Raw genomic sequence first — 21,546 nt, 5'->3', positions numbered from 1 at the left:
GATTGCTGCAGCCACATTCTGAATAGAAACTACTATTGCTATCAATATCAATTTCCCTTGTTTTTGCTGATGGTTCACAGTGGGAATATATCATGTGAAGACTTTATGCCTTTGGCCACCTTCTTCACTCCAAAAAAATCTTCTCACTGTCACATCACAGAGAGTTAAATGATAAGAGTTTGTTCTGGAAGGTTTCCATGTCTGTTCAGCTTTTGTAATCTATCTTAGTTTTGCTCATCTCTCCACATCTCGCACCAGTGGGAAGACCCATACACCATGAAGAGTGAAGCCTCACATTCCCCAAACACACAGGTAGTCATATCCATCTTTCCATACAAGTAAATACCTATAAGTGAGAAAAAGAACTATAAACATACCTTCTAGTGGTACTTTGGCACTGTTGAAATTTCACATGCCCCAGATTAATCTGGCTAGTCACTGAACTTTGCTTTATGATCTATTGGTTTCTAGCAAAAAACAGCATCTTGGGGATCTTAATAGTGTCTACTAGAGTGTTATATAGACATTGCCCACATGCAGTGGCCGCTCCGATTGTGATTTTTAGGGGGGGTGGAACTAGAGGTCTTCATTTATCATTGTAATATCCATTCTAAATCAGCTTTACTGAAGGAACTGGCAATCTTAAGGATATAGTGCTGTGGACTAAGAGGAGGTCAGCTTCACTTGTCTGTTAGCAGAAATTCAAACAAAATCAATATTATACTCTAGCTTTCTGCAAGTACACTTGAAATGTGGATCTGAGTTACGTACACAGAAAGGCATATATAGGTTTTGTACACACACACACGCACATGTAACTTGTTAGAGGGCATCTATTTTTTATGCTGAAAGTATTTTTGAAGAGCAGTGCTTATTTTTTTGTATTGTTATAATTACTAGCCTCATTAAAATATGGTTGGTCTCCTTAATATTTTCCTTAGCTTTTGCTGTTCTATGATGATACCTATGACTTCTACTATAATCAGCATTGGCACTTGGGAACTCTACATGAAAATATATACATGGTGCCCACTTGCACAGGAGGTATGCTGTTAGAATAAGAAAGGATTAAATTATCTACAGAAATGGAAACATATGCCTAACTTTTGTGCAGAAAAAGTATCACAGAATATCATATCATATCATATCATATCATAGAATCAACCATGTTGGAAGAGACCTCTAAGATCATCCAGTCCAACCTAGCATCCAGCCCTAGCCAGTCAACTAGACCATGGCACTAAGTGCCTCAGCCAGTCTTCTCTTGAACACCTCCAGGGATAGCGACTTCACCATCTCCCCGGACAGCCCATTCCAATGCCAATCACTCTCTCTGGCAAGAACTTCCTCCTAACATCCAGCCTATACTTCCCCCAGCCCAACTTGAGACTGTGTCCCCTTGTTCTATTGCTGGTTGCCTGGGAGAAGAGACCAACCCCCACCTGGCTACAACCTCCCTTCAGGTAGTTGTAGACAGCAATGAGGTCTATAAATAAGTATAGTGTTTGTATAATGAAATGGGTTTCTCCTTAGTATAGGAAAAAGAACTTTGGAATTAGTGTCACCCTCAAACTACATCCAACCAAGCCATGAAACGTGCCCACACTCAATAAATATTGCACCGTATTGTTATATCCTGTGCCTAAACCATGGAGAAATGGACAGTGACAAAACTGGATTAAGAACCTTTTCTTACCAGTCTTTTGTTTTTATTTTTCAGTGGGTAAGTATACAATTATGTTTCATTCTCCTCTGCATAACATCTTCTTTAGGAAATGTACTGAAAGAAATAATCTTGCATTGGTAGTGGATGGGCATAAGGACTGAATAGGCCTTTTCTGACTCTAAAAGGAGTGATCCCAGAGAATGGCCTGTCATCTGTCAGACAGTGAAATGTGTGTTGTCATTGAGTAGCTAAAGGTCAGCATTTTGCTGAGCCAGGAGAATCATTCAGAACAAATCAACTATTAGGCAAATGTTGCCTCTTTTTTTGCTTACAAGTTGTGTGCAAATAGATCACAATTTTATCAAATATATTCATTATTCAGAATTATTTCCTGAATGATTTGGTGTATAATTTTTGGTCTGTTCAAAAGCTTTTAATTTTGACTGTTCAGTTTTCCAGCAATTGGATGTGCAGATCACATGGCATCTGCCTGTACTTTGATAGGGTAAATTGTAACTCTTAGAGTCTGTTTTCTCATGGAAACATTTCACTTATGAAGTTAATTGTTCAACAGCCACTGTTGTTCTATGTTGTTATCATTTACGTAATTTTATTAATATATAAAACCACTCACCCAGATTCCATCTCATGGAATCCTTAACATAAATCAGGACTATTACAGTAGTATCACAGTATCACCAAGGTTGGAAGAGACCTCATAGATCATCAGATCCAACCCTTTACCACAGAGCTCAAGGCTAGACCATGGCACCAAGTGCCACGTCCAATCTTGCCTTGAACTGCCCCAGGGACGGTGACTCCACCACCTCCCCGGGCAGCCCATTCCAGTGCCCAATGGCTCTCTCAGTGAAGAACTTTCTCCTCACCTCCAGCCTAAATCTCCCCTGGCGCAGCCTGAGGCTGTGTCCTCTCGTTCTGGTGCTGGCCACCTGAGAGAAGAGAGCAACCTCCTCCTGGCCACAACCACCCCTCAGGTAGTTGTAGACAGCAATAAGGTCACCCCTGAGCCTCCTCTTCTCCAGGCTAAACAATCCCAGCTCCCTCAGCCTCTCCTCGTAGGGCTGTGCTCAAGGCCTCTCACCAGCCTCATCGCCCTTCTCTGGACATGCTCAAGCATCTCAATGTCCTTCCTAAACTGGGGGGCCCAGAACTGAACACAGTACTCAAGGTGTGGTCTAACCAGTGCAGAGTACAGGGGCAGAATGACCTCCTTGCTCCTGCTGACCACACCATTCCTGATTCAGGCCAGGATGCCACTGGCTCTCTTGGCTACCTGGGCACACTACTGGCTCATGTTCAGGCAGGTATCGATCAGCACCCCCAGATCCCTCTCTGTCTGGCTGCTCTCCAGCCACTCCAACCCCAGCCTGTATCTCTGCATGGGGTTGCTGTGGCCGAAGTGCAGCACCCTGCACTTGGAGCTTTTGAACGCCATCCTGAGGAGTAAATCTACTGGATGAAAAAAAGCAACATGGTGTAGGAACGGTATGAGGAATAAGGCACTCGAGAAATTAAATCACCATCATAACACTTTTTCTTCATGGCATTATTTACAATGCTGACTTAAAGTACCTCTTTTCATAGAAAGTTTAAACTCCACTGGTTTCCTTTGGATTTCACAAAGATTTTTCTAAACCTTTTTCTTTTCCAAATTATAATAACAGTTCTTCTTGGGTTACATAAGAATGTGTGAAACCAAAGTATTCAACCCAAGGATGCTGCAGAGAGACTCATTTGAATTTACTTGTTTGCAGCCTTCTTTGTGTGATTTCTCACTTTTCCACTGTCAAAAGGGTCTAATCCTGCTCTTCCCTGCATGCCAGTGTATGTGAGTAATCAGGGCTCTGACAGACAAGATTTAGCACATCCAACACTGATGAGTTAAGGCACTAATACTTCCAAGAGGTTCATGCTTCTCCTTGAAGGACAGATATCGACTCCCTAGCAGAGACAGTGGATGGGAAGTCCCTCCAAACACTCTCAGCCACAGGCCAAGACACACAGCAGCAGCTACTGCTGCTATATCTTCAAACACCACATCAACGTCTGCAAGGCCTGCAATGCCATTAAAGCTGACAAAATGACACAGTGGTGTAAAGCTCCACTAGACTGAAGTCATGTTTATGGGGTGTCAAAAACACCCCATTCAAATGCTAACTGTACAAAATTTAGAAGTAAAATGTAACAGCCTTTGCAGCTCACTGCAGAAGTCATTCAAAATGAACGTGGCATTTGGGGAATTACACTGTGAACTATTACCCAATATAATTGTCAGCATCGGGTTCTGATTTTATTTGCTCTGGGTTTTCATGAGTGCAACTTTTCAAAGCCTGTAACTTTTATATCACTGTGAAGCCTTGATCCAGCAAAGCACACGCATACCTAAATTTAGATTGTAGATTCAGGGAGCCTGAGATCAGGAAGGGACCATCTGTAAGAGCTCTTCTGTAGCACAAACCACTTAGCTTCCCCTCCTGACTTCTGAGTTGAGCCAAATACTTTAAAGTCCAGAAACAGCTCCTTTGAAATGCATTTCAATTACCCACCTGCTTTGAATCACAAGCGTATTACATGGTTTGTTGGACCATGGCCTCCAGGAAATCCGAATCTGGTTTCCAACACTCCAAATCTTTCCTGAGCTTTCCAATAATAGTTTGAATAACAATTCTCTTATTTAAAATTTCCATGCACTTGCTAACAGGTTGACTTGATAAAGACTATCAGGAGAGTGAACTGCTCTTATCCTCAAACTGCAAATTGTGCAGTATTCTGCCTTTAACTGTGCGTGCCTTTGTCCCTAAATGAGGAGGAGGAGGAGAAGCAGATGTTTAGCTGCCATTACATTTTGGTGCTTCTCACATAATAATGCACAGTCTGTGGCCCAAATTCAGCTCCTAATTTAAGTGCTTAAGTGTTGTCCTTATTAGTGTTGACACCCAAGAAGCAAAACACATAGTAGCTTAGGTGCATGCACTTAATGGTTAAATGTATGGAGATGGAAAGAAACACAAGGGCAAACCTTTTCTCAGTGCCCAGAAAACTGCACTCATTTCATGAGAAATTTGGCTGTTTCAAGCGTGAGTCTATCATTTTCTTTTGCAACTCCTACTCAGGGAATAAGTTACATTGGAATGGGCTGCCCAGGGAGGTGGTGGAGGCACCGTCCCTGGAGGTCTTCAAGAAAAGACTGGATGAGGCACTTAGTGCCATGGTCTAGTTGATTGGATAGGGCTGGGTGATAGGTTGGACTGGATGATCTTGGAGGTCTCTTCCAACCTGGTTGATTCTATGATTCTATGATTATATTTAAGTCACTTAGCATCATACAAGGTGTTTAAGTGTCCTCCCCAAACAACACTGACTCCCACGAAAACTAATAGAAAATACAACACATACTGAAGCTTCGACTGGCCACTTCCTTCTTTTTTTTCCCCCCTCCCTCCCTTCTCAATTTCAAAAAAACAGGAAAGACAAGATTTGGAGATCAAGTCAAATGTCCAATTTATTTTTATAACTTGAAACTGGAACAAACGTTGTTTTGAACGAGCGTACAAATGAAATGGTAGACACATGCTGAACTCAACATTGTGACAATAAGGGAAAAACAAAACCCAAAAAACAAACCAAAAAAAAAAAAAGAAGAAAAAAAAAAAAAAAGAGGCCAAAAATCTTGTACAGAGAATAAAAGGAACAATAAATATTTCACTAAGCCATATTGAAATGACCTCCAGCCATCTCAACATTTTATCCATAATAAAAAAAAAAAGTGCTCTCGTTTTTTAAACAGAGCACAAATACCAAGCAATAATAAATAGTTCCAAACTTGTAGTAAAAGACAAAACCTCCAAGTAAACAACAAAAGCTCATACAATAAGTAATAGAAAAAGGTAATAAAAATATTTTGCCTTGCCGGTACAAATGCAAACAACTTAAATCAACGTTACTTTGCTTTGCAGTTCTAAAATACAAAGAGCACCATAAAAATGAGTTTGCCTGTGAAAAACAAAACCTTGGACTGTCTTTTGCAAAGGACTGGGATGAAATGCTGGGGTTTTGACCCTCTCCTTAATAAGCTGTACTTTTCCTTTCTAAAACCAGGTTCTCGGTCCTGTCCAAGGACCTGTTGCCAAGGAAGTTGACTGGAGTTTTGCTCTGGACTTCAAAGGTGGTAGGACCAGACACAATCAAAAGAATAAATTCAACCTTAAATAATAATAAAAACCTATTTAAATTGTGAAAAGAACTATGGCAGCATCATAGCTATTTTATTTTTGTTATATTGTGCTTATGGCCTAGTAAACTAGAATTCTTCTAAGCAAGAAGAAAAGGAGAGCCATTTCATTATCACTACAGTCTGCAGAAACAAAACCCTTGTGCTTTTGGGTGACTTGCTGTTAGTTTTGGTGATCTAACTCACAAAATTAGACAACTGCTGGTGTTACCTATCCTTGATAAATAAAAACAACAGAGAGCCTGGAGATCCTAGGCAATTTGTACCAAAATGAAAGGCGAAGTTCTTTCTTAAACCAGTGAATTCTGGACTGTAAATATGCAGTTAACTCTGAGCTTTGTTACACTGATGCATGTCCAAGAAATTCAGCTGAGTTCTGTGGCATGACTCTGGATTTACACAAATGCCAGAGATCTGAATTTTCACCAAAAAGTGAAAATGTGCCTTTAAGAGACCACATTTCAGCCTCAGCTATGCTGGAGTAATGCAGGACTATGAGTGGTGGACAATTCCTATCAGTATAATCCAGATCCAGAATTTGTCCAGAAGTCTTAAGGGTCTGTTGTTCAAGCCAGGAAGATGCACCTATCTGATAGGTGGCTGAAGCAAATTTTCCCCACTGTCACATGCATGCCTCTCCACTTGCTGCAGCAGTTCTGCATTGATGGAAGCAGCAGAATTTGGCATGGCAGTGTGTTTTTTGGTTATGTTTGTTTTAACTTTTACTGTCACTTTCTGCAAGAGCAGTGAGCATTTTCTCCTCCTCCCCTTCACTAGAGCATCAGTTCCTTTTCTGCCACCTTGACCCACTAGAGCATCAGTTCCTCCCCTTGACCCAAAAGTGTGAGAGAGAGAAGGAACAGCAAAGAAGAGAAAAATCAAAAGGCACAGGATTTCATCCCAGTCCCTCAAACATTCAAAAATTTATGGAATGTACAATTAGGAGTGAACAGCAGCAAAGCAGCTAATAACATGGACTGGCAAGACCTGTACACGGACTAGGTCCTGTTCTGACAGGGAAAAGGAGGGCTGTGCCTGGACCAATTTTACTTCAACCTGGTGACAGCTGTACCACCAGCAGACCATTTTACTTTTTTATGTCAAAATGGGTGCAACAACTCTCACTTTTTGCTATAAAATCACTTTCTTCCAGAGGGCGGTGGCAGGGTGCGGGGAGCAGTGAATGGAGAGAGGGTGGCCAGGAGAAGGAAGATGTGTTGTACATCTTGTTCGGAAAAGGGGGAAATAAATCTTTCTCTCTCTCTCTCTCTCTGATATCTGCAGGGAAGCTGTGGGATGTCACCCTAGATACCTTTCCATGAACGGAATTTCATTTCACACAAATAAGCAATAACTATCCAGCCTGGTTCAACCATACCTGGTAAAACCTTGATGCAAGGGGTCCAGGCAACTTTGACATTATTTAGAGCCCTGTGGGAACAGCACTTTTTTGTAGGCCATTTCTGACAAAAAAAAAAAAACAAAAAAAACCCCAATATATATATATATATATACAACTAAAATTATTTGTGAAAAACAACAACAACAACAAAAAAAAACCCTAAAAATAAAAAGCGCTTAATTGTTTTGTTTTGTTTCTTTTACTCAAAGGTCGTCTAACAACCCCCTTTTTATTTTTCCTGTACAATAAGGACTTCACTTACAAATTTTTTTTTTTTTAGTATTTTTGCAATATTTTATCCTGCCAAATTAAAAAAATATATTATGGCAGCTTGTTTGTTTTGTTTTTTTTTTTATTTTTATTTCCAAATTCACTAACAAAAAGGTACATTAAATCCCTTTAAAAGGACAAGCGTACAGTTAAAAAATTACAAGCTTCAGTAAAAATACAGCAAGTGCCTACATCATATGAATCAACCAATATCAATATCCATTCCAGAAGGGGAAGGGAAAGGGGGAAGGAAAGAAAAAGAAAATAAAAAAGAGAAAAATAGGTACAGGTCCGAAACGTGATTTTTTTCTTTTTCTCCTGCAAAGCAATAACAATATTAAGCACTTTTTTCTACTTACTTTTTTCTACATGGTGTAGCAATCACCTTTTAATCCCCGAATACAAGATTCTATACAATTATTAATTTTTCTTGGAAAACAAAACAAAAAAAAAAAAGAAAAAAAAAAGAAAGAAAAAAAATTCAACACCCAAGGCAGAAAAAAAATTTACTAAAACTCAAGACTTTACAGTTTACAGTGACAAGAACAAATTTATAGACCCACCATTGAAATTTTACTGCAACATTTTCAAGGATTTAAAAAAAAAAAACAACAACCAAAAACAAAAAAAAAGAAAGGGGATTTTTTTTTCTTTTTATTTTTTTTTGTTTGTTTTTTTTTGTGTGTTTTTTTTTTTTCTTTCTGGTTTTGTAAAATGCCCAGGCATTCTCCATTATTACAAATACTGGTCCACTTTTACAGTAATCAAGAAATTTTAATATATATAATATATACTAAAACCCCGTCACCAAAAGAAAACAATATACACATGGCCATTATGGCAAGGTTGTGGTTTGTTTTTTTTTTTTCTGTTGTTTGTATTTTTTTTCCTTTTTTTTATTTTTTAATAACCTATTAAGCAACCTTTGAAATTAAAAACAACAACAAAAAAAAAAAAGATTGCTCAAACACACGTACACACAATTTCTTTTTTTTTTTTTACCCTTGTATGTATTCAATACTGTAAACGTATTTTAAGACAGAGTGCACTAAATTTAACTCTCCAACAAACAAACGAAAAAAAAAAATTAGCCGTTGTTCCTGAATTGTTTTTTTTTTGTTTTGTTTTGTTTTGCTTTTCTCATTCAATGATAACAACTTGCAATTTGTGTCATTTGAGTTTTAATTCAGCAGTAACTCATTTCCATTCCATATCCTAAGCAGCGTTGTCCTGAAAAAAAAAAAAAAGCTGAGAATAATTCAGCTAATGGATGTCCGAAGTTGTGCTGGGTATACATCTTCATGGGATTGGGTCTTATGGCATTTCGTGTCCACTATCTTCAACCAGGAATTATTTCTTTCCTTTTTTTTTTTTTTTTTTTTTGTTAAGTAAATGTGGCTCTTTTATTTTTTTTTCCTAAAGAACGTACTTTTCTTGCTTTACTTTTTTTTTTTCTTGTCTTTTAAAGTCTTTCGTTTCACAAAAACCGTTTTGCATTTGTCTCAAGAGACTCGAATAGGAAGATCAGTTTTCAAGGCACTCACGTCAAATTGAATGGCAGTAGAAAAACTGTCCAATAAATTATTTTTATTTCTTTCTTTTTTTTTTTCTTTATAGTGCCAGTATTGTGAATGCCATGCTTAGCAACACTGACACTTAATCTCAGCTGTTCCCTTACAGTTTAACCCACCTTTGGGCCAAGTAGAAGAATATCATGTAATTTCTTGTTGAGAAGCCATTTTTTCTCTTTACCACAAACAAAAAGCTTTAAAGTGCGGGTCAACATAATTAAAATCTCTAACCGTAATTGTCAATTGACAATAGTTGACAATATTAGTCATAAAAGGCTTTTAAAATTTTGGAATTTGAAAGCAGAGCAAGTGCATTTTTCTTTGCTTGATTTTTTTTTCTTCTGTCGTAATGCTTTTCTCTGGATACATCCCATACTGTTCATAATTAAGTCATGGGGAAAACTCTTGCCGATTGCGGCAGGAGCAGAATCTTGCCAAGACAAGTAGATCAGCTAGAATTTATTCTTCCCTTCCTTATAATAACACTGTTGCACATCATCTAAGATAGCTCTAATATTTCTGTTCGTAAACCACATATCTCTGAGTTGAGGCTTTTCATTGAGAAATTCCCACGTTCCCATCCTCTAGTAAATGTTTTAATTACAGCAATTCTGGATTAAAGTAGAAGTCCTGAACTTAAATTTATGATTTTGTGGTTTAAAATGAAAGAAAAAAAAATAAACCCAAACCATGGCATTTGGCTCCTCCAACGTTTGAAAACATTATTACAATACTCAATATGTACTTTTACTGTCTCCAGGAGGAGGGAGGCAGGGAGGGACAGGTACCCCAAAAAGTGACAAACTGACACCATTATATTGCCCTAACTAGTAACATGAAGAAAATATCTCACAGTAATACGCAATTAAGAATGCACAATTAAGGTTTGTGGGTTTTTTTAACGTAGCTGCCTTCTGCACCTATGTCTGTTTTGTTGCCATAACTTCAGTGATGAAATCCATCTAGAAAAGGCCTCTGTCGTCAGCGACATTGTCAGTGCTACATATTCGATCCAATTCCAAAGAAAGTGCTAATTTTCAAGATTGTTATCCGCTGTACAATTTTGTTTTCCCTAATCTTCAAGGTTATTTAAGAAAAGGAAAGGCAAAAAAGAAAAAGGTACTTCTGTTCAGATGCTGGCTTCTTCACAAGAAATTACACATGCTTAGCTTAAATTTCAACAAAGCAGCGGCCCAAAAATTATAATTTTAAAGATATGTTTCTCTCCTACAATGCAAGTAATCTCAGGCTACGACTGGGTAAAATTAAAAAGGGATACCCAACAAAATTTTTAAAGAAATTTAAACAGAAAGAATAAAAAAAAGTACCTGCACATGCCAAAAAATTACAAAAAACCCAATAAATACAGAAATTATTGCACAGTTAAAAGGCTCCACAATTTTTACTGCCTTAATCAACCCTCGGGTTTTAATAGAACTTTGTAGACACAGGTTATATTTAAGTGCCAAAGTCTGGCACCTACCATAGTTATGCTAAGTTATGTTTACGGAGGCAAGTTAGGTCATCTTTTCTCAGTTGGCAATAGTTAAACTGTACAAATAAAATGTTACCTAGACCCCTGAAATTTAACCTAGCGGGGAGTGGGGGGGAGAGGGGGGTTTAGCTTCTTTCTGCCTGCTCAATTTTGACGTCATTTGTCAGCAAATGTTCTCCATGCCACTTTTTCATGTGTTTCTCCAGGGTGCTGTAAACACTGAAGGGCATCTGGCAAATGTCGCAGCGGTAGACCTCCTTCCCTATCTGGCCATGCGTTTTCATATGGCGTGTCAGCTTACTGCTCTGGGCACATGCATAGTTGCAGAGCTCGCATTTGTAAGGCCGCTCTCCAGTGTGGCTCCGACGGTGCACCGTCAAATTGCTGCAGTTCTTAAAGACCTTGCCACAGTACTCACATGTATCGCTCCTGCGCCCTTCCTTCGAACTGGGTCGCCCAGGTCCGGGGCCACTGATATGGGGAGTGCTGCCTCCACTTGCCGTGCCGCTGCGCCCTGAGAGACCCCCGTCCAGCATGTCCCCCGGCGGGGTGGAGAAACGCAGGCTCCCGTTCTCCGACGAGTGCTCGGAAGAGGTTGCGAAGGGGGATTGTCGGGAGTCTGTGAATCCAAGGAACGGATCCTTCATGAAGTGCCGCGACGCTGCATACCCTACCAACCACTGGGAGTAAACGTTTTCGGAAGGTATTATCGTTGCTGGTGGCAAGTCCAAATCTTTCTCTACCTTTATTCTTTTAGAGGAATTGTTTAAACTGGGGCTCGTGATAGGCGTTGGCTTGCGGGGGAACAAGTTTGGGAAGGGTTCACCTGGGCCAAAGTTTCTTCCATTGACTGTCCCTTCCTCAGTGCGGTCCAGCTCTCCTACCACTGAGTCTTCATCACCTGGATCTCTCTGACAGAGGTCTCGAGGACACAAGTCTCGCTGGTCAGAAGACCTTTTCATGAAGCTACTCCTCTTCTGTTTTTCAGCTAGCATGTCATTATATTGCTGGATGGCACCTAGACTTACATTCTCAATGACTTTTCCCAAGACGAGGGATTTCTCGTCCGGCAGAGACTTGGAGCCATTTTCTCGGTTACGGCTCAGCTCTGAGTCCATACTGAAGCTTGACTCTGGCCTGCTCTCATTTTCGAGCTCCTCCTCCTCCTCCTCCTCCTCTTCCTCTTCCTCATTGTCATGGCCCAGGGAAGGATCACTCTCATTCCTGAAATCTGCCTCACTGGATTTCAGTCCCTCTCCAGTGAGCTCGCTTGTGCCTGGCTCAGGAGAACTAGTAGTGGACAGTCCATCATCTGACCTGCCTGTCATGGAGCCAGCTTTATGCATATGTGTTTTCATGTGGCGTTTTAGCTTGCTAGCTTGGGAGCAAGCATGGTCACAGAGCTGACATTTGTAGGGCTTTTCTCCCGTGTGACTGCGCCGGTGCACAATAAGGTTACTCTGGAACTTGAATGTTTTCCCACAGAATTCACAGGACTTGCTCTTGGCCTGAGGCTGAGGAGGCGTAGTGCTGCTGGGGGGCATGGGGGGCAGTGGTGGGGTGCTCAAAAAAGGTGATTTAGGACTCGGCTGGAAAGGATTCAACAGGCGATGCATAGGGTTGGTGCGACTGGGTGAGACTGGAGGAGGGGTGGAACTGTTTCCTGCCAGTTCTCGAAGCCTTCTAGAGAAATCCATCGCTGGAGACTCAATTGCCATGGGGTTTAAACGCATAACTCTGTCAAAGGCACTGGGATGCTGGGCAACTAACCCCATTTCTTCGGCACTAAGGCGGTGTGGATCCAGATGATGACGAGGCGGTGGGCTAAAGAGCGGAGGCGTGTTTGGGAGCCGACCCTCACCAAAGCCAGGATGTTCACGCAAGATGGGTCCTGTCATCCGCAAAAGATTGAAAGGGTTGTTGTCTCCAAGGAAATTCATCAACGGGGACTGTGCAACAGTCTCCGGTCCCAGAGGAGGAGGGATGGTGATGCGTGGAGTGAGGGAACTGTTTGAAGGGCTTGTTTCCAGGTAGATGCGGAATCCATGTGTGTTCTGGGCATGCTGAAGCAAGAACCAAGCACTATTAAAAGGCTGCTTGCATGTTGTGCAAATATAGCTTGAAGGCTCATCTTTACCTATAAAAGAAAAACAGAAAGAACACTCAAAAAATAATATAGCAGAGAACATTTAAATACAGTTGGCATACGCTTTATTTTGCTAACACATTTCCTCCTTGGCATTTCTGAAAGAAGGACTTAATTGCAATGTATTGACTGATATAAATTGTTGAACAGCACGTTTACTCACTACACTTATTCACTTAACATGTATGACAACTATCACACATATGCGTTGGTGCCATATACATTTATATCCTCTAACTTGCAAATAGAACCTTCCTTTATGACACATAAAGATTTAAATCCCTTCAAGTGTTTATTCCACAAAAAAGGAATTCATTTCAAGGAATTTGACTACAGGGGAAAAAAAAACAACAAGGAAACTGTGGTGTGGTAGGTTTTACAAGGCACCTGCAAGGAGCTTCAGTGTCACTTTCACTCTTTCATTCTTTATTTTTATACACTTTATGCAGCATTCCCCTCAGATCTTGCTAAATTTAATTTGTACATGCTTCAGTCATACCAGCACTTCCTTTTTTGAAATACTATGAAGGTATTTAGCTGTGCAAGTCCTATTCAAGTCAACAGGAGCCTGGAAAATACACCCCTGCATAAACCATTCTGACATTCTTTTTGCCAGAACACCAAGAAGCTACTCAAATGAAACATCTGGTAATCAAAGCCGACAGCACAGTTGCAATTAAGAGTAACAAATGTCGGGCCGTGCTTGAACTGAGTCCCAAGAATTTCTTAGCCTGAGCCTGCCCTCCAATGTAGAAATGTTCACCAGAGCCAAAAATACTGTTCTGTTTGCCCTTCTAGCTTATTTGAACAAGAGCATAAAGGTGGAAAGCATTCCTTTAACCTTGATTCAGCTTTACATAAAGGACAGGTGTGGACAAGTCTGGGCCACAGTCATAATTTTGCTAGCTAGAAAATTCCAGTTCTGGGCACAATATAAACTATGTGCTATCTTCAAAAAACACTTTCCTCCTCCCAGCCCCCTCTTTTTTCAAGGCCTCTGCAAGACTCTGATAAATTCGTAAATACGTGTCAACTTGAAAATCATGACCTGGGATTTCTTTGGTTGTTGTTGTTGTTGTTTTTAAATGAGGGAGAGATTTCCTGAAAAAAATAACTTACCCATTTTGGAAAAGCTGCAATTAATTTCTCACTTGTTTGTTTGTTTGTTTGTTTATGAAAGCACATATTTTGTCTAGTGATGGTACCTCTGCACCTAAAGGAACTAAACTTCCTGAAAGTTCAAAGCTTGAACCAAATTTCCTCCTTGACCTGTCTCTGCAGAAGAACCCAAATAAAGGTTGATCTCAGCCCCTCTGCAAGTGCTTAGATCTGATGCTGAACATAACAACCTCTTTTCTAGACAGGGGGACTGAAATTCACAAAAGCCTGTTACTTGAGCTTGGAAATGAAAGGGTTTATAAGGTGAACAGGACCACATCAGCAAAAAAAACCTAAATACTTTTGTAAGAATGACAAAGGAAGGAAGGAAGGAAGGAAGGAAGGAAGGAAGGAAGGAAGGAAGGAAGGAAGGAAGGAAGGAAGGAAGGAAGGAAGGAAGGAAGGAAGGAAGGAAGGAAGGAAGGAAGGAAGGAAGGAAGGAAGGAAGGAAGGAAGGGGAAGGAAGAAAAGAAAGAAAGAAAGACCCCAACAATAATAAATATACACCTTGAGCACATAAGGAAAAGCAGGATTGCTGCTGACTGAATTCCCCTCTTCTGGCTGTTGCAGGAATGGCTGCTGCTAACAAAAAACTACAAAACCATAGACAAGGAGGCTAGAAGATTATCAGCCTACCTATCAGCCTGTCAGCCTCTCTAATCTGATCACTCAATGAACATCCATAAAATCGTAAAGGAAAAAACATCTATCAGATTGAGACTTATTTACAAAGGTAGGTGGTAAATGTGGTGGAGCTCCTCTCGCTCCTATTGATTTAGTAGGGCTATTGCTGCGAATTGCAGCTTCACACCCTGATTTTGGAGAAGCTGTCTCTCCACAGCCTAGAGAACACATACACGACACGGCAGGCATTTCTGCCTGGCTGACACGGCCCCTGTGGCCCAGCCCTGCATCCAACGTTGTATGGGACAGATTCAGTTCCTTTGATTAATCTCTAACAACCGCTACTGGAAAAAACATGTTTGGGAGCTGCGCTCAGCTTGGGAAAAGTGCCTGTAACTGCTATTGACATTAATGAAAGCCACATACAAACATGGAAAGGAACTGATACATTATCCCTTAAAAATCTACTCAGCGCCATGGCAGTTAGGGAGTTTTATGTCAGTTCTGTGGCCAAAGCAACAGTAAATGCTCCCATTATTACTTCAAATATTTAAATTTCTTTTTCATACAGAAATATGATGAAATATGATCAAAATGTCTAGACCTTTAACTTTTCTTGCGCAGCAACATGTGTAGTATAAAAAGTGACAGAAATCACTGAAGCAGACTAAAGTATATAACATACTCTGTCAAAAGCTTTTTTTAACAATATGTTTTACCTCAGCTCACCCTAGAATAGATTTTAATAAAGCCCCTTCTGAAGTGTGATCTAATAGCAAATGAAGTGCAGCATCTTACAAGGTCATACATCTTCAAATTAAGGAGTGCTCTGCACCCTTCACCTTCATTTTATCCACTCTAATTAATCGATTTATTACCCACAGCTGTTCGATTCTTTCATTTTTAAAGTCATAGCATGCATTCCTTTTTTTGTTGTGGGGTGGGGTTTTTGTCTTTAGAAAATAAAAGCATGTGAGTGTGTTCATACGTTCACCTTGCTTAGCTCAAGAGCTTAGCTCAAGGAGAAAGAAAGGAACTGTCTGTATAGACAATGATGACAACAACAGCAGCACATTTACTTCAGCAAAGGCACATACTTAAGGAAGAAAATTCCTGAGCAGGCTGGGCACAAAGGCCAATCCAAAACTGAAATGGCTGATTAAAAAAAATTACCCTCAAAATGGCAGCTGGCTGGATGCTTGCTACTACATGTTACATGGAACTGAGATGTTTTGGTTTGGCTTGTTCTCCAAAACTTTACCTCTGTGAAATTCAAGTGAGGAAAGTAAATCCCCTACCTTTTTAGCTTTCTTTCAAATAGAGCAAATTAGTGTTATTAGTGATCTAAGATTTACAAGCTAGCAGTCTTCTCTTCCTTTTTGTTTTGTTCCACTTTTATGCTCCTTAACACTTCCCTTCCGAAGACCCTGGCATGATGGCAAAACTGACTGCAGGCTACCTGGCTACCAGCCTCTGCTGCTTCCTGAGTGCTTGTGTGTGCACACCTGTGTATATATGTATATACATGGGTACATATATACACATACATGTCTATATAAACTTTTACAACCCTCAAAAGAGTCTCTCCAGACTCCTTGTTTTTTAATATTTTTTTTTTAATGTTCATTTCCACATTATCACTTCATGGTGCTCTTGCCTAGAAGTTGCCCTGAGCAGTGTAGATCCTCACTTTTAAGAACAGAACAATGTCAAAAAGTCTTTGAAGATCCACTTCATGCATTTTTTTATTAAAAACTCACTAAATATTTTAAATATGCCCAGAAACAGCCACGTACTGCTCAAGAATTATCCTTATATTTAATAATGCAGTACACTTACACTATAAAACTCTTTGTTATAAGGCTACTTTTGATATATGGCTATCTTAATCCCTTGCCACCTGTACTGAAGTCTGCCTAAATACCCACTTTACGACAACTAGCTATGTAGGCTTTGCCATATGCAGTCTTTATCACTTTAGCATGTGCTTGACTTTGAGTATATGAGTAATCAACATCAGGGAAACTTAAGCACAGGCTGAAGTGCTCTGTTGGATAGTGAAGAAATTTTTAATGTGCTTAGAGTTAAGCACAAGCCAAGACTCCATTAAGGATATTCAGTGAACTGCACGTGGATTCAAACCTGTAAGTCAGTAACTAGGCATGGGTGTTTTTGGACTGATGGATCAAGTTTAGGTTTTTTGATCTTTACATTAGTTGTCAGTTATGGTATATGTACTGAGATGAGACATCCAGGACACAAGCCCTGAGTAGTCAATAGTAGCTTCAAATTTGTTTGACTAAAGTCAGGTAGATACTGCCACTAGGAAAGGTTTGTAAGGCTGGATCCTACCAAGACATAGATGTATAGGTTCAGAAGTATTGGCATTTTGGCTAGGGTAGACTGTGAAATCAAAAACTGAAAAGACTGGTATAAACCTTAAGGATTACCTTTACCCAATTCCTGACTGAAGGGATGTCCACATCTATGTCAGATATCCCACTTCAAAGGCCATCTGCACTTCAAGATCATAATATTTTGTTCTACCTACACATACATGAAACACATAGGAAACAATTTTGTCTGTACCTGACGTACAGCTCAGCGACTCGTAGATGCATCCCTTTCTACCAACTTGATTTGGAACCAGTGAGTGAGAGAGAATTCACTCTGTGTTGAAGCACTCTGCGGCACTGGTTGACTATTTTCAGTTTTGTTTTTTTTAAAGTCTTCTTTCCAATTCAAGTTGCTGAGTTCAACTGTCAGCCATTAGGTATTGCTATGGTCTTATCTGGCAGATTTAAATTTTCTGTACTACCCTCATCTCAAGTAGGTAAGTATAAGCTATGAACTTACTGAATACGCTTGCCTTTTCTGCATATTATGACAAAAGGTGGTCCTTTCCAGAAATATTAAAATCTGTTCCCTCTATTACTGCATGACAGATTATGTTCTATCCAAAATGTCAAAGCAATAATGAGCTTTTTTCTCTTTCATGAACAATACAAAACAAAGTTAAATTCAGATCCTACTCTGCAAATCTGCCTCTATAGTAGGCAGTGAGAAAAGACAGGTTCACCTGCCCAGCCCAGAACAAGAGCGTCCTGAGTGTGTGGACAGTCACCCACTGCACCAGTCAGCCTGAATCCTGATTTATCTGTCCTCTGCAGTCTGAGTTGTATCATTTAGTAATATGCAGATTGTCCTTGTCCAGTTAGTACATAAGTTTCTATATACCCTGAGTTGTGGGTGCCTTTGCCTTGGAGAGAAATTTCTTTCAAAACATTCTCAATCATTTTGGATACCATCAAACAATTATCAGTAAGAAATAAGAACTGTTGAGAATTCATTATTTTCTGCTGGACTACAGTGACATCCGGTGCCTTACAAATCCTCCCCTCAGCATGCCTGAATAATTCCATTAGCTGTAACAGAGAACAAACTCCCCTTGCTTTTAATCACCCGCCCATAACCCCTGCCAGGACTGCAGTTGAGGACCTGCAGTCAGGTCCACAAAACGACTACTACCATCCTTTACCTCTAGCAGTATTTTCCAGATCATGTTTCTGGTTCCATTTACAAAGTTACAACAGAAGCTATAAAACCGTTAAGAAATTTTAATGCCATTTTACCGCACCTTTAGAAGTTCAGGAAAAGCAGAAACTTGCAACCTTAAATAAAAGGACACTTTTTATTGTAGCACTCAGGAGCAGACATGTATCAGCTTCCCTACAATCTTCCCACCAATGCTACTCTCTTCACCGCTTGATTTTTAATGAGCGTTTAAATAATTACTCCTTGTTATTACGATGGTTACTCTAATAACACCAATAAATGTAGACTGGATGCTCCATTAAAAAAACACACTTTTAATTGAATTATTATTGAATTAAAATGCCATAATTGAGAACACCAGTTTAACAAGTTTCACTATAGGACCAGCTTTCATTAAAGAGAAGGGCATTAAATACTTGAAAGGTGTAGTGTTTCATAGTGAAGAAAATATATGTCTATAGGTGGTTTGACAGGTCACCTAGACAAAGGCCAAATACTTTCCAGGTGTCTGCAGTGTAGATATGCAATGTGAACTGTACCAATTCATACCTGATGCTTGAACCAGTATTAGAAAATATCTCTACTAAAGGTATTTCTGCTGAAGAGGCTTTATAAGCCATACCACCACTCTGAATTATCCAAGTCAGTGAGAACATAGAAGTTTGAAATAGGGTCCAAGCCTGGATGAGGATCACCACTGCCAATCCAATGCCAATCACTTTGTTTCAAAATGAAGTACAAAGGAACCATTTCACTTTTTGTGACTCTTCATTTTAATTTTGTTTTGACAGCAATGTGAGATGAAGATGTAGAACAAGCACAACTCTTTTATCCACCTCCAAAGCTAACAGTGCATCCATCCCGACATTACGTTGCCTAAAGAAAGGGCTCAAGAATGTCATGCAACACATCCTGCTAAGGGTGATGAGGACTAACAGCAACAATTCATGAAGTAAGCATCAACTGGCAACTAAAGTAGTTTTATTACTTAGCAAAATGCTTGCAGTCTCACAACCTAAGTACTTCAAATTCTTCACTCAAAGAAACAGATGTTCTCCTTTGTAAAGCTCAACCAACCTGAAGCGCATCTCAGGTCAGTGAAAGGGAAGAATATGACAGGAAAACACAAATGGAATAGTTTTAATGAATTAATGGAAAAATATGTGTGTCTGAAGAAAGTAGAAGTAGCAACCATAATGCATTACTTCTCACGAAGAGAATCCTGTTCCCTCCCATACTTGGCCCTGTTCTCTTTTTTCTTACCATATCACTTGAATAGCCTATTTCCTGCAGTACCATCTTCAAGCAGAAGAAAAATCATTACTTCATGCAATATTCTTCTCTCACACACTGCCTGTATGTTTTATAGCTTTCTATCATGACTAGCAAGACTGCAAGTTCTCAGCAGAGATTACAGAAGAAGCTTTATGCTAAGAGAACCTACAAACCCCATAAGACCCACTCACTCCCAGTGCTGATTTCAATTAGCAATGTGAATATTCTCAAGAGCATTTTCTACCTGTTGAAAAAGATCTACAATAGCACTGGTTGACACCAATATTAAATCATATTACACTATTGTTAGTGATGTAATATTAATACTGTGATAAAGCCAACCACCAAACTGTCATAAACGGATTAAATGCTGCCCCATTTTTGGGAGCTTATTTTATTTTCTGAAGCCATTTGAGTTTTTTAGCTGTGTTCCTTTTCTCCTAAGCAGGACTGGTAAATTGGCCATTTATCATTCTTGTAGTAATAAATTTTTGGTGGTGGTGGTGGTGGTTTTTTTGTCAGAGGAAGTGTCTTATCACATGAGCAATAAAAAACAAACAGATAATTACTAATCATATAGACAAGAGGTCAGGCTGCCATGCTGCCTACCGTCAATTCTTTGATAATTCCAAGAACAGAGAGTATGAATCTTTGAAAGACTTAAGAGATACCAACCTGATACCTTAAAATCATAGCCAAACTCAGATTTGGATTACCCTACTATGAATTCAAAGCAGCTCCAATGATCAGCATTAGACACTTAATTCTCTTCCAGATCAAGTATACCAGCTTAACACAAACAACGATCTTAACAAGGCCTATGTGAATATACCAAATTGTGATTTTTTTTTTTTTTAATTAAACTTCCTCCAGAAGCATTTTATATGTCCTCTCTGGCATTTCTACTTACAAGTATACTTACAAGGAGACTACAGACAGACTACAGCCATGCATAACACAAACAGATGCTTCCTGCTTCTTAATGGACACAGGCGACCTTTGGCTGAAGATGCAGCTTGCGTTCAATAGTCCCATTTTCTGTGAGACTTAATCATACCTCAGATCTGTACTGCCAGATTCACATAAACGAGCCAAATGTGCAGCTCAGTTTAATTTCTAGTGCATTACAAAATGGCAATATTATATTTTTAGGTATAAAATGTCAATAGTCATTTTGGGCAACTTCCTTCTGGATGTCCAATTTCTCATTCCTTAAGAGAGTTTGTGGCTTACTGGAAGTGAATGTTCAGCCTACAGAATGTACTTTTACTTAGTGCAGCAAAAGAAAGAAAAAAGCATAGCAAAAATTTGGCCTCTCAGCACAGGAGATTTGCCCCAGAAGCAGTATTACAATGGAAGATAAAAAACAAAACAAAACAAAACAAAACAAAACATGTTCATCATCTCTGAACAGCTTTGTCTAATTGGTGTTAAATTCTAAAATACAAAGGCAATTTATAAAGCAGAGAAAGAGAGAAGTGTGAAAAGTAAGAGCAAACAGAAAAATCAATATTAAAAGATCAATAGTGAATGAGTTAACTTTTAAATTAGCCCTTTGTGATACAACAGTTTCAATTGACTCTACCTTTAGCACCTAAACAGCTTTGCGCCTTTTGGGTTATTTCTTGGAACTGAAGATATCAGCTAGGAGACTGAAAGGATGCTGTACAAACTTGCTCTATAAAATAGTGAAAACTAGCAGTGAAAATTGGGAGTGCAATATGGAGGGCAAATGTACCTACTTGTGAGATGAAAAGACCATAGAACTACCCCTGGCTAGTGGTTTAGTATATAGAATCCCATTTACAACATACATGAAAACCCCTCGTACTGCTGAAGGACACTTCCAGGCCTTTTCTTTGCATAACATATTCAAATGCGTTTGAAACAATGTCAATCTTTTTCTACAACATATGAAATATGCCAGCACTTCCCCTTTAAACCAGTTTCCTGTAAATAGTTTTGTTTGAAAACTGCCTTTCCCCCCTCCCCCACCCCCTCAACTTTTCTAAGGTGCCATTTTCTCATTTTACAAGCAAGAATTCGCAGTAATCTGAATAGGAACCGAAGAGAGGACACATAAAGGAAATTGTCCATGTCATATAATGGAAAAATAAAGAGTAAATTAGGAA

The 21,546-nt window shown here is 39.5% G+C and overlaps 1 protein-coding gene across 4 annotated transcripts in view; it reads right to left on the bottom strand.

Annotated features, from left to right (window-relative positions):
* Nucleotides 1-5,163: 5,163 nt before the first annotated feature.
* Nucleotides 5,164-21,546, bottom strand: part of BCL11B (BCL11 transcription factor B) — a 97,767-nt gene continuing 81,384 nt past the window's right edge. For all 4 annotated transcript variants that reach the window (XM_064141032.1, XM_064141081.1, XM_064141115.1 and 1 more), the window contains one exon: nt 5,164-12,793. In XM_064141032.1, coding sequence (XP_063997102.1) covers nt 10,782-12,793 — 2,012 coding nt within the window. In that variant the 3' untranslated portion in view covers nt 5,164-10,781. The remainder of the gene's footprint in view (nt 12,794-21,546) is intronic.

Source organism: Pogoniulus pusillus, chromosome 1 (assembly GCF_015220805.1).
Source record: "Pogoniulus pusillus isolate bPogPus1 chromosome 1, bPogPus1.pri, whole genome shotgun sequence".
Classification (NCBI taxonomy): Eukaryota; Metazoa; Chordata; class Aves; order Piciformes; family Lybiidae; genus Pogoniulus; species Pogoniulus pusillus.
This window is presented reverse-complemented; position numbering and strand designations above follow the sequence as displayed.